The sequence below is a fragment of the Hypomesus transpacificus genome, unplaced genomic scaffold (genome assembly GCF_021917145.1).
Source record: "Hypomesus transpacificus isolate Combined female unplaced genomic scaffold, fHypTra1 scaffold_42, whole genome shotgun sequence".
NCBI lineage: Eukaryota > Metazoa > Chordata > Actinopteri > Osmeriformes > Osmeridae > Hypomesus > Hypomesus transpacificus.
This window is the reverse complement of record NW_025813938.1, coordinates 1,624,287-1,637,654: the sequence shown is the minus strand read 5'-3', so window position 1 is coordinate 1,637,654 and position 13,368 is coordinate 1,624,287. Positions and strand designations below refer to the sequence as shown.

The 13,368-nt window shown below is 43.1% G+C and overlaps 1 protein-coding gene and 1 pseudogene across 1 annotated transcript; both read right to left on the bottom strand.

The window, feature by feature from the left end:
- Window positions 1-3,259: 3,259 nt before the first annotated feature.
- On the bottom strand, window positions 3,260-4,925 carry LOC124464926 (C3a anaphylatoxin chemotactic receptor-like). Its single transcript, XM_047016855.1, is given in 3 exon segments — window positions 3,260-4,272; window positions 4,274-4,428; window positions 4,533-4,925. Coding segments are annotated over 2 exon segments (1,023 nt in total). The 5' UTR covers window positions 4,421-4,428; window positions 4,533-4,925; the 3' UTR covers window positions 3,260-3,396.
- Window positions 4,926-5,283: 358 nt separating this feature from the next.
- On the bottom strand, window positions 5,284-6,379 carry LOC124464924 (annotated as a pseudogene).
- Window positions 6,380-13,368: the final 6,989 nt, after the last annotated feature.

Here is a 13,368-nt window from a genome sequence, read left to right as displayed (position 1 = left end):
TGTAATGAAATGACTGGTGAAACAAACAGAACTCAGTCTTTTTTGTTGAAAAGACTCCACGTGAATCTGCTGAGCCGCTTTGACATGGAAACCTGTCGTTTCTCTCATCTGAGACCACTCTCTCCGACCCCTCGCGTCTAGTAATCGCAGGATCCTTTCTCACGTCCTCTCTCTCCTTCGAGGGGGATTTGATGGTTCTGGCACTGCGGAGCCATGTAAGGACAGCCAATCAGACACGTACAACATTGTGCACATGCCTTAACGTAAGTACATTTGCTGTCAATTTAATGTTGAAGCACGTTTAAGAGCATAACAGCTGACAGGCTTTCAGCCTCTCATGCAGTGAACATTTCTGCGAAGACAAAGAGGAAGAAGACTTGGGTGAATATTTATGCATCAAGTACATCCTGCTCTGCTGAGAACTCTCACACAGAGCCGGACTATACTGTTTTATAGTTCGAAATTGTAACATAGTAAAAATAGTCCTTTTAATATTACTAGAGATGAATAATACAATATGTACCTCCTGAATAGTGAACACTGTATGTTATGGTGTTTGTGGGCTTGAAGTACACCCTTTACAGACACAACCAGACACTAAGTGATGTAGTGAGATGGACTCAGCACTATCTGTTCCTCATTGCATCAAACCACTAGCCCACAGCTGAAGTTAGTTTTGTCCTCCAGAGTTTTTACCCCGATTTCTAATATTAACAACAACAAGTATTTATAGCTATTCATCATTTTTTCTCAGGCCAACCACACCAAGTTATGAGTATGAAAAATTGTCTTTGGAAAAAATACTAAATATTAGACTAAACGTCTATCAAAATCTCACACCCGGATGCATAATTCAAGATTTTCATTGGAGATATTAAAATGTTGTCAGCAGTGCCTTTCCTTATAGCTGTGACTTCTCCTGAGGTGCTGATAACGGGGTTGCTTTCACAGCTGTAGGGGGAAGTGGGGAGGAGGGGAAAATGGGGAGGGGAGGAGGGCGGAAAGTTTCTAATCTTGATAGAATAAGAGACCAAGGAAGTGTATATGCAATTTACTTCAACAAACAAATACAGTATGATAGCAACTCAAGGTGTGTGTATTAGGACGCGTGTAAACATACCTGCTCAGATGAACCAGATGAAAGGTTTCCAGGGGTCACAGTTATGTATGTTGATAGCCAAAAATATTTAAGTGTCTGCTTTTCATTTCATGTTGTGTGATTCAAGTTAATGTTCGTGTGGGGTAGTTGAGAGGAACATCTAGGATAGTTGGTTAATTTTGTTAGATATTTTCTTTTTTTTTAATATGATCCAAAAAATATTTCACTGTGGTACATGACTGAACTCATATTTCCCCCAAAAGCATAAGAGGTATTACCTTTATGTACTAGAGTTATATTTGTTTCTTTTAAGATTAGGTTGTCATGGACAGTTGCTAGAAGTGAACTTCCACTTTAACTATGATAACAATCAATAACAGCTTTGAAAAAATTATCAGTCGGTGTGGTTAGAATCTCACGGCCATCCTCAAGTGTAAAATATTCTAGTCAGAATTTTTACAAGCACACCTTTATAGTACATTAATAATCTGTGTTCCATGTTCATGTTGCTAAATTCATAGATAGCTGGCAGCCAATAAGAGTTAAGGACGTCCAATGTACCATAAACATATATTTTTATAGGTTGTGCAACAAAAATTAAATAAGTCTTTGTAATGCAAGAATTAAATCGGTAAGATCTCTATTTTTGACACAGGCTTTAAATGAAAGAGTCTTGCTTTACTTGCCTGGCTGACACGTGGGTGTCACATTTGAATGTATTTTGTATGGAATGAATGTCATGTGATCATACCCAATAAATTAAATACATTAAATTAACTTAGTTGTGGATGATGGTTTCAAATCAACATGCATTGACGTGGCTTCTGTTTGAAGGTGAGTGGATTGTGGAAGATTGACAACAATAAATGCCGAAGATATTATTTAAATGTTTATTGTTTATGGATAAGATGACAGCTGATTATTAAACGTTTATTGTTTATTGATCAGATTACAGTTGATTATTCTGTTTATTTTAAGGTTCAATTTCCAGTTCTATTCAGCACAGTGCAACACAGAAGTTACAACAGCTGTCTCAAACTAAACCAGTCTTAAAAAACCTGTCATTGAAGTCCAAGTTAAACACACACTCACAGCAAAATCATTCTTGTGATACTTGAGTTTTCTATGCCAGTTGAGATTCTGTGTGTCTTATCTGGGTTTGTGATGACCTGTCTGCTCAGCTGATGACCACACGACTCCCAGAGCAGGACACCGTGTTACATTTCACAGAACAAATGTAATTACAGCAGAACATGTCAGGCGTACGATTGGTGGTGTGCAGTCCTGGGCACCAGAAGATGCATGTTCCTGTCATTCAGTTTCTTGTTTTCATTCTGACCAAAAGAGAGTAAGATTGACCAATAGTGACATTTTCATTGGACTCGCATTCATATACATATTGGAACAAAACATTTTTTACCACATTTGTCAGGACAATAAAACAATTTTTGCTGTCGTTTTCTGCTTCTTCTATTTAGGTGTGAAACGTTCATCACCCACAGCCTCACGGGACGCATGTGACGTGTGTGAGCTCTGTGTTTTCTGTACTTCCTCGTTTGATGATCCAAAGGCTCCGTAATACTTAGTGATTGTTTCTTTATTTTAAAACAGTAAACAGATACTTCTAAAACTGGTTGTTCCCATCCTTGATTGTGATTGGCTATATCGCGTTCCATGCCGTTGTAAAATCCAGCATAACCTCACAGGTTGTCCTCATAACATTCTTTAACACTCCATATTACTGCGCATCGAATATTTCAAATGGAAAAAGACGGCAAAGATGTCCATCTTGCTGTTGCGTGGCAAAGATTTATGTAGGAACTATATAGTTCCTACTATATAGTTTATGTATATTATATATATATATATATATATATTATGTTAAAGAATTGTAGTAGCGGAAGAATGACGGTTTATTATTAAACTATTTTGTTTCTAATTTTTTTATTGATGAAACCATATCAAATATTTGTAGTAACAGTTTTAGAAAAGCAATAAGCCCCAAGAGGCCGTGGTTTACGCTGATTTTAGAACAGGTAAGGGGAGTTGTTAGGCACGACGCGAAAAACCTGATATAAAAGCAGGGTTTGAGGGAACAAGGGGGGCAACTGTATTTGTCCTTCAGATTAATTAACTGTCCAATCAGTACAGTGAATTTAATGCCTTAATTGTTTTAGATTTAACTTTATTAATTGTCGCTGTCAATCATTCTAGCAGCGCAATGCTTTCAAGTTATTTAAGAGCTCCACAAAACTTCACCGGAAATCATTGCAAATGCTTCTTTTCATGGATGTGAATCAGACATTTGTAGAATGTTTGGAATACACCTGCGATGAAGAGGTTCTTTTAGAGGTTCCGGATTTCCCCTCGTCATCGAAAGCATTTTCAATCCTGGACAGGAAGTTCCAGCACTTGTCCTTAAAGTCTCTTCCCATGAAAGCGTAGAGAAATGGGTTCAGGCAACTGTTAAGACTGGCCAGAGCCACAGAAGCACTCAACCCTTGCTGAACGATCTGTAGTTTGAACTTGATTTCAGTCAGAGTGAAAACATGGTATGGCAGCCAGCTTATGAAGAAAGTGGCGATGAGGGCCGTCATAACCTTGAAGGGCTTTGAGGACCTGGCCATGCGATTGGTCTGTAGTTTGATGATAATGACTGAATAGCACAGGCTGATAATGACTATAGGTAACACAAATCCAAAGACTAAACGATTCACAACGATGGCTGTGTGGCTGTTGGAGAGCAGATCGTACCTTATGACACAAATTAAGACTTGTTCTATTGGTGCAATGATTACATCTCGAACAATGAGACCAGGTACGCTGATGATGATAGAAATGACCCAGGCTAGGAACACCGCTATCATCACCCGTTTGAGGGTGCGGTTGTTCTGACCCCACACTGGGAACGCGACCGACACACAGCGGTCAACACTGATGATGACCAGGAGGAAGATGCTGCTGTACATGTTTACGAACATCACGAAAGAGGCGAACTTGCACATGAAAAGGCCAAAGATCCACTTCTTGTGTACTATGTTGACGATGTTGAAAGGTAGACAGGAACAGAACAAGAGGTCAGAGATGGCTAGGCTGAGGTAACAGATGGTGTTCACCGTCTTCTTCATTTTGAAACCAGCGATCCAGATAACTGTTGTATTACCACAGACCCCCCAGCACGAAGATAAGCACATAGACCAGCACAAGTGTCACGCAACCAACCTCAGAACATCCCTGTACTGGTGGAGAAACAGGGGGGTCTTCCGAATAATCATAGTCCCATGTTGTTGATTCATTCACATATGGCATCTCTGTTGTCATTGTCTTTTCTGTCCACATAAAACAAATAACTAGAATTAGCCATCTCATGGATCTTGTATGTAATATAATGTCGACCCACAGTAATTAGTTTTAAAGAGAGACAGGCACTTACCTTGTTCAGCGAGAGAGTTTGTTGCAGAAATGAAATACAGAAGGAGGGTGATTTAGTGACCAACCACTCTTGTCGATTTCCTTGTAGAGACAGAGCTTCTTAGGGTGTTGTGTTTTTTTATGTTTTAAACAAACCACAGCGTGTTTTTTTTTTTAAGAAGGAAATTACACATTTCCTCTCTAAGAAATATAATGTTTTAAATACATAATTAAATACTTATGACCTTGCAGTACTCTACATACCACAGTGTACAGGACAGTTTAAGAGAAGTTGTCATATGTTTCTTATATACAACATTTATACAGACAAACACAATAGAAACAAAAATACATTTTGCAATTATTTAGAACAAATATTTGGATAGATTTGAAATGCGTTAAAATGGTTTATCGTATTAAATCATTAATTGCAAAAAACAACAGTTCAGGATTAGGGTTAAACTACAGCTGTTTTAGTTGATAAACATGTAAACTATATTTTTATACTCGAATAATTGATACTGATACAATCAAATCAGTCAAGTGATAACCTAAATATTATTCTAAGTAACACTTTACAATTAAGGCTAGATCAGTGTAAAGTGTTGCTATGTAATTACTGTATAGTCAACACAAACTTAGGGAAAAGAGTTGCTTCTTTAATATATATATTTCTTTTTTTTACAGGAATTGAAAATAGCCCAAACCGCCCCCCCCCCGCCCCCCCCCTTTCTGCTGAGTGTGCCGTACAATGTGTCTCTTGGTCAAGATGTTTAGATATGTGTGGATCCCCTCCCATCCATTGAGCTGGACCGGGACAGATAGCGGCTGGTGGTCCTGCCCTCTTCCCCCATTGCGTTAGCCATCTTGGACAGCATAGAGCTTCTGAACTTCTGCTTGAAGTCGTTCCCCATGAACACGTACAAAACAGGGTTGAGGAAGCTGTTGGCCGTGGCTACGGTGGTGCCCACCTGCAGTCCGATGTGGAGGACCTTCGTCTCGTACAGGTGGTGCTGCTGCTCCAGCAGGACAAACACGTGGTAGGGAAGCCAGCACAGGAAGAAGGTGGCGCATAAGGGCACTCATCACCTTGAAGGGCTTGGAGGGACCCTGGTCATCCGATTGGTTCTCAGTCTGATGATGATGATGGAGTAACACACCATGATGAAGAGGAAGGGAAGAACGAAGCCGGCGAGGAACCGCGTCACGGCGACCCGCCCTGGTGGCTGGTGCGGAACCCGTGTATCTGTTATAGCACACTGTGCTCCCAGGGCGCTCCGTCGTGTCGCGGGAACACCAGGGATGGAACGCTCAGGCAAGCGGCCAGCAGCCAGGAGACGACGACCACTACCGAAGCCCTTCCGGTTGGTGCGATGGTTCTGCGCCCCACACGGGGAACACGACAGACAGGCAGACGGTCAGCGCTGATGACAACCAGGAGGAAGATGCTGCTGAACATGTTCAGGAACATCACGAAAGACGTCAGCTTGCACATGACCACCCCAAAGATCCAGTCATCGGTGACCGTGTTGTGTGATGTTGAACGGTAGGCAAGCGCAGAACAGGAAGTCAGAGACGGCCACACTGAGGTACCAAGTGGTGTTTACGGTCCTCTTCATCTTGAAACCGGCGATCCAGATGACTATGACGTTGCCACTGACCCCGAGCAGGAAAATGAGCACATTGACAAACAACAGTGTGGCACATAACTTTTCCTTGAAACAGGTCTTGTTGTTTTTTAAAACAACTTCGTCAACTGTGTAGTTGTGATCGGTGTAGTTGTAATCGTAATCTGAGTCATAGTCATTGTAGATTATGTGGCTGTCCTCCATCTTCAGTGTTTAAAGAAAAAAAACACTTGTGGCTTCAAATCCTGTTAAGAGTTGTTGATAGACCTCATTTAAGTCACGATTCAATAATTATCAGATTTCATGAATTGTATAGTATTTCTTGTTCTCAAAGCATGTCAAATGAAATACTTATATCAACATATACGTATTATGAACATATATGATTCTACATTGTTGCACTCCTTAGAGGATATTCAATCAAATAAAACGATATATATTAAGCATATAATGTAATTATTCATTCGCCAACCAGAGTTTATATTCACTAAGGTTACATTTATCAGTTGGATTGACGTTACTACAATATCTCAAAAGCAGTTATTACATTTACAATAATCACAGCAGAGAATGGAACAGATGGTTACCTTGAAAGTCACTCAGCAGCGGTAAAGCACGGTGTTCAGACTAACCTCTCACCGGCTTTGACCTCATTGGCTTTTTTAAGAAAAGCCTTCTGCTTTTGAGGCCAGAAGGCTTGATGATTGGGCAATGTGGGCCAGCAGTCTCCATCCTATCAGCTTCTTTCACTTCTCAGTTATCAGAATGATTAAATAACTCTCATACTCTCGCTCCCCCATCAGTTTTATGAACTTTCCCACCGGTGTGAGACCTGTCCGAGGCGTTCATGGCATCAGCCTGGTTGCTTGAATGTGTTTGCAGGGTTTGATAGCATGGAGACACAGCGGGCCGTGTTCATGGCTATCCCTCACCATGGACTGTATGTCCGAGAAAAAAACAGGAAGAGGAATTCAGTATGTTTGATCACAGGTCAAACTGCTCGCACTTCCTTGATGGTCTTGTGATAGGGTTGTACATGTGTTGTTTACTATAAAAAAGCAAACATACTTATGTATGTTACAGACATATTTATACATATATACACATGCAGGCATGTATTTGGTAGACAGATCTCATGGCTTGAGCAAAGGCTCTCCGTCCGTGTGAGTGAATGACCAGGACCTACCACTTTTTTGTTTGCTGCAAAGTGTTTGAATATTTCAGTGCAGCTGCCATAACCCCCAAGTGGCAGGGCAGTCTGACCCACTTACAGACCTTCACCAAAGTCACTCTCACCTCTCTGAGCACAGAGCCTGGCTCGTGTGCCCAGCAGATCCCATTTCCGAATGAAGCACTGGCTATAAATAATCAAAGGCTAAACATGCAAGACAATACTGTGGCTGGCCTTCCTTCACCAGGAGACAGGATACTGGTCGGTCTTGTTTTCAGTGGAAAAAAGCTGTTCAATCATGTCTGTTTGAACCTGAACTGCTTGTCCTAAATCAAGCTGTGACAAAATCAAAATATATACACAACATATGTATACACAGATATAGGTTATCTGTATATACATATATATATAACATATGTCTGTTATATATAACAGAAATATCTTAATATTTAAATGCAGACAATACCGTACATAATAGCACAGTGGAACAAGCACTGGGACTGGAAAATATAAAACTGTGATTTGGTCAAGACGACCCAGGCTCCATGAGGCCTGTCAGAGCCTGCAGGTCTCCAGGCCCCTGCTGACACAGTATTCTAAAACTGGTTGTTCCCATCCTTGATTGTGATTGGCTATATCGCGTTCCATGCCGTTGTAAAATCCAGCATAACCTCACAGGTTGTCCTCATAACATTCTTTAACACTCCATATTACTGCGCATCGAATATTTCAAATGGAAAAAGACGGCAAAGATGTCCATCTGGCTGTTCCGTGGCAACGATTTATATAGGAACTATACTTTGTAGTAGCGGAAGAATGACGGTTTATTATTAAACTATTTTGTTTCTAATTGTTTTTATTGATGAAACCATATCAAATATTTGTAGTAACAGTTTTAGAAAAGCAATAAGCCCCGCGAGGTAAGGGGGTTTTCGGCACTCCGCTTCGCGTCGTGCCTAACAACTCCCCTTACCTGTTCTAAAATCAGCGTAAACCACGGCCTCTTGGGGCTTATTGCTTAAGTTTATCATTCCTGCTGAGGAGGAAGGGAAGGAATGTGGAGCGTGGACGGAAAGGACGTCATCCCTCAAACACTCTTCCAATGTCAAGACCACACAGTCAAACAGCCGGAGCCACATGCCTAAATGTCACCGATGACACATTCTTGTTGTGGTAGAGAAGCCAGTGCTTGGTGCAGTGTATGGAATATTCATTTTTAATAATATTCCGTTTTCTGGCTTCAACAGACATGAGCACACACGCAGACACAAACAAACACACAGTTATACAGTTGTGAAAGGCTGGACCAAGGCTTGTCAATCATCTGTCTCTTTTCCTCTGAGCTCATCTCTATTTCCCCCCATCATCTACCCAGTTCCTCTGTTTGCTCAACCCTGTAGAACACCTCACAGCTTTCTCTTTTGCAATACTTGACAGGACAGGTCACTAACTACCATGTAATGAAATAGCATTTCATATAGCAACAACATTGTACTTACAGAGGTACTGTTGTTAGTGTAGTGTAGTTGACTGGTATTAAGAGTTAGCGGTGAAGGCTTTACAGAGGTGTCAGAAGGCACAGTATGGGGGTGTGGTGAAGGGGCAGTTGAGGGTTGTGTAAAACAAGATGTTAAAATCCACCACTTACCCATGGAAAACCCCATCACCCCCATACCAAGTTTCACTTTGTACTCGAAACCGTGAAGAAATGTGACAACATAGCAGTGTTACCTTTATCTGCCCCTTTACAACATCCACTGACTCCTTACACGCCTCCCCCATGCAGTTCCCTCTAATACTTCTCTAATGACCCACACCACTAACACTGGATACCAATGTTGCTGCTTGAAGTGTTGCCAGTTACTTACACATTAGGTGAAGTAACCTTAATGTGAAGTGCTGCAGTGTAGTTACATTACATTTAGTCATTTAGAAGACACTCTTATCCAGAGCGACTTACAGTAAGTACAGGGACATTCCCCCAAGGCAAGTAGGGTGAAGTGCCTTGCCCAAGTGCATTCCCCACCTTGACATGGCGGGGAATCGATCCGGTAACCTTCTGATTACTAGCCCGACTCCCTCACCGCTCAGCCATCTGACTCCCTGACTGTGATGGTGTGGTGACACGTTGCCCAGCAGGATATCAGAGCTCCTCAGGGTCGCTGTCGTTCTTGGGCGGCGTCGCCCCGCGACTTCTCTCCACCAGCCGTCTCCCGTCCAGTCGCTCCTCCGGGGTTGTGAACACAACCTCCAGTGAAACCTAGCCTCTCTTCAGGAAGCCTCCTCCAGTTCCTCCCATCCTGCCCTGAAACACCTATCAGGTTCCGGCCCTGTCTGTTACCACGGTATTCGGAGTGCGTTTTTCCCTCACTTGAGTGCTCCCTCTGCAAGGAAGAGCCCTGGATAAAACCCATTATGAAGATTAGAGTGGAGTGGATGTGCATTACGGTCCTCAGCAGAAATTCAGCCTAACCTGAAATCCAGCTGAAAATGCAGATGAAATGAAAGGATTTTTTTTTTTTTTTTTATGGATGGTGATCAAATGTAGTGGTAACCTCTGGAGTGTAGGAAATACATTAATCTCAAACAATCATGTATTAGTGTTTCTCCATGTCTCTTTTATTGTACTCCTGATCTCCGACAGCTGTGCAGCTTTCAGTGGATTTAGCTGTTGGTTGTAGCAGTGACTGAGGATGGACTCACTGTGTCTCTCTCCCCCCTCTCTTTCCCTCTCTTTCTCTCCCCCTTTCTCTCCCTCTCTCTATTTTTTACTCTCTCTCTATCTGTTCCTCTCACAGACTGACTGACAGCCTGCAGACTCAATCACTCTCTTCCTGACACACACACAAACACACACACACACACACGCAGGCTTCACACTCTGTTCTACACCCAGAGGATGTGACTTGGCACTGTTCTAACTGTCATAAGCACAGATGGACCAACATTGGCTGTGTGTTCAATCTTTTCATTAATGTGCTTCAATCACCCTGTTAGGAAAGGGGAGCCAGGGAAGGCAAGTGGAACCACGCCTACGTTGACTCTGACAGTACTGTCTGGTGGGAGAGGGAGAGGGAGAGGGAGAGGGAGAGGGAGAGGGAGAGGGAGAGGGAGAGGGAGAGGGAGAGGGAGAGGGAGAGGGAGAGGGAGAGGGAGAGGGAGGGGGAGGGGGAGGGGGAGGGGGAGGGGGAGGGGGAGGAGGAGGGGGAGGGGGAGGACTTGGAAGGATGCAGGTCTGTGTGTGTCTCAATTTACATGGCAGCAGTACAGGTCACAAGGAGGTGAGAAAAGGACTTATCCACGGCTGAAACGTCTAATGAGTTTACATTTACACATCTCTGCCACTGCTTGCTCATACTAAGAGAATGCAGATGAATGGATGACCTCATTCACTCACTGCTATCTTGGTAACCAGACATTATGCTGAGGAGAAACCTTTCAACAGGTTTCATCTTAGGTGACCCAGACTGAAATCCCAAAGGCAAGGCTCGTTAAACCCTGCAATCTACAAACAAACAGACGCACATTAGCCATTGGCGTTTACACTGGGGATTAAGACAACAAATCTCATATCAACACTGTTTTTGTATCTCAACAAGTGATTTCAGCTGCCTGTCCACAAACATTTCCCTGTAGAGCCGGCTGGCATTTGGATTAAGGAAATTAAACCAATAAGACAAATTCATGAATCATGTAGCCATGATAATCCAATATTGCCCTGGTCCTGTGGTTTTATGTGATCATCTTTATGGCATCTAAATCCAGTTAAACCTATCAGGAACGTCCAATGCCACGAAGAAGTCAATTACTGTCTCAAATCCTTGGAGAAACCTCGACAGAGGAGGGGGGATCGCTGTAATGGAATCAGAGTTTGATACGATTATACAAGACGACGGCGGTTGCATGCAGTTCTGACAGTGACAACGTTAATGCCACGTTAGTCTTCCCCCGCCGTCGCAGACACGCCGGGTTGAGCGTCTCGCACGGGCAACATACGACACGTGAAAGCGAATCAGTGAGTTGCTGAGGTTTTCGGGGTGGGAAGAGCGGAAAAAGTTGTGAATCTGAAGCTAGCTGGAGCCTCTACGCCATGGGCGTATCTAGCCCATTAGCCCGTCCAAATGTTTTAAATATATATATATTTTTTCACATTTTAAATTTAAACGTGTTCATTTCTCTTCCTAAAACCGACTAGAGGACACTATTTAAAAGGATATTTTCAAAAAATTATTCTGGGAGAACATGCCCCCAGACCCCCCTAGTTTTGCTGGGTCACAAGAAAAATAATAGGTTTTATCTAGGGGCTTAACCCCCCCAAAAGTGGGAACCTAGATTTGCCCCTGCTCTACGCAGATGTCTCTCTCTAGAGAACGGGCCAGATCTCCAATCTCTGCACCCATATGGAGCAGCGGGAAAGCTGAATTTGGAATTCCCCTCCCTTGAGACCGATGTTCGAATAAAAGATGCCTCTATAATCCTGTATCAGTTTGTGAATGCCATGTCTAATCATTTTGCACCTGGGCTGTTCATTTATTCTAAGTCAGTGTTCTGATTCATTGAGGCTTTAAATGACTCATCCTTTGAGTCATTCTAATCCCCCCAGTCATTCAACACCAATAATCTTACTGACACAATAATGTCCTCCGGAAGTTTTTCAGCGAAAACTATTCGACGTGCAATGGTCCAGATCAACACCCATATTTGCAGTAGGGGGTTCTCATGTTTGTCCTGACTGAGGGTCCGTTTAGGAAATAATTCGGACTGTCCTTATCCAAATATGAAACCCACACAAATTCCTCATACTTCAGTGCACCGTGAGCTGCATGTGCTGATACAGCGGGCCGTGTTTTGGACGAGTGCACATCTCACAGAGCCAAGTAGGCTCATCTCTCTTTGTCATTCTCAGAGTCACGCGCGGCCTCAGGCCAGCTGGGGCAGATGCCATGTGCCTGGAGGCGTGCACAGCTTCTGGAGCTGAACGAGCCCTGACAACACAGTTATGGAGCCCGACAGGCCAACTTTGTGGCTAACCGCCCTCAAGCCATGCAGATGTGGCGTCAGAGGGCACGCGCTGCAGCTGCAGTTCTGTGGCGTACCAGCGGCTCTCTGGATGCGCGTGGATCATGCTGAGGTCTTACTGTTGAGGCCAGGGGCGTTGTTAGATCCTTTTTACTGGGGCAAGTGCACCAATATAAATCATTTGTGCCCACTATTTAAAAGGATATTTTCAAACATTTCTTCTGGGGGAACATGCCCCCAGACCCCCCTAGTTTTGCTGGGTCACAGGTAAAATACTAGGTTTTATCTTGGGGCTTAGTCCCCCCAAAAGTGAGAACCTAGACTCGCCCCTGAAAACATAAAAACAATATTACATGATGAAGCTCAAAAAACAGTATTTGCACTCAACTGATAGCGAAAAAAAATGTGCGCTCACATTATTTTGATGTCCCTGCCAAAGCTGATATCAAACTTGCGTCCCTAAACCGTTGTATAGTGGGTTAAGCAAGGGGAGTTTCTATAGCCTAGTACTGCATTGTGTGCAGCAAGCTTGGAAAAAAAAGGGATATGAATAGGGGCCTGTGCCCCAGTACAGTTTAATGTTTAACAACGCCTCTGGTTGAGGCCTGGGTTCGAATCTGACCTGGGCCTTTTGCTGCGCATCGTCCCCTTTCTCCTTCTCGCTACCTTTCCTGACACACTTAAAGGTATGTGTTTTAAACTGTTCAAAAAAGTATGACAACTGCCAAAGAAATCACATCTTAAAAGCAAGCAGCAGTTCTTCTGAATGTTTGTTTATTCTAATGCGGAACCAGATGGGTTTCCACCCCTCATTTTCATTCACCAAATTAGTCTGGGGTGATTAATCACATGTCAGCTCCACCGGCTGCTCCCAGGTCACACGCAATGCACCTGCTTGGCGATTCACCCCGTGACGTCCTTGACTGTGAATCTGAACAGACCGCGACGTTCACAGTAATACAGCAACGTTTGAAACCAGCTTCCATCGACGGAGGATTCGTTGATGACATCTTGTCAGAAAAGGCCATAGGGAAATTCCA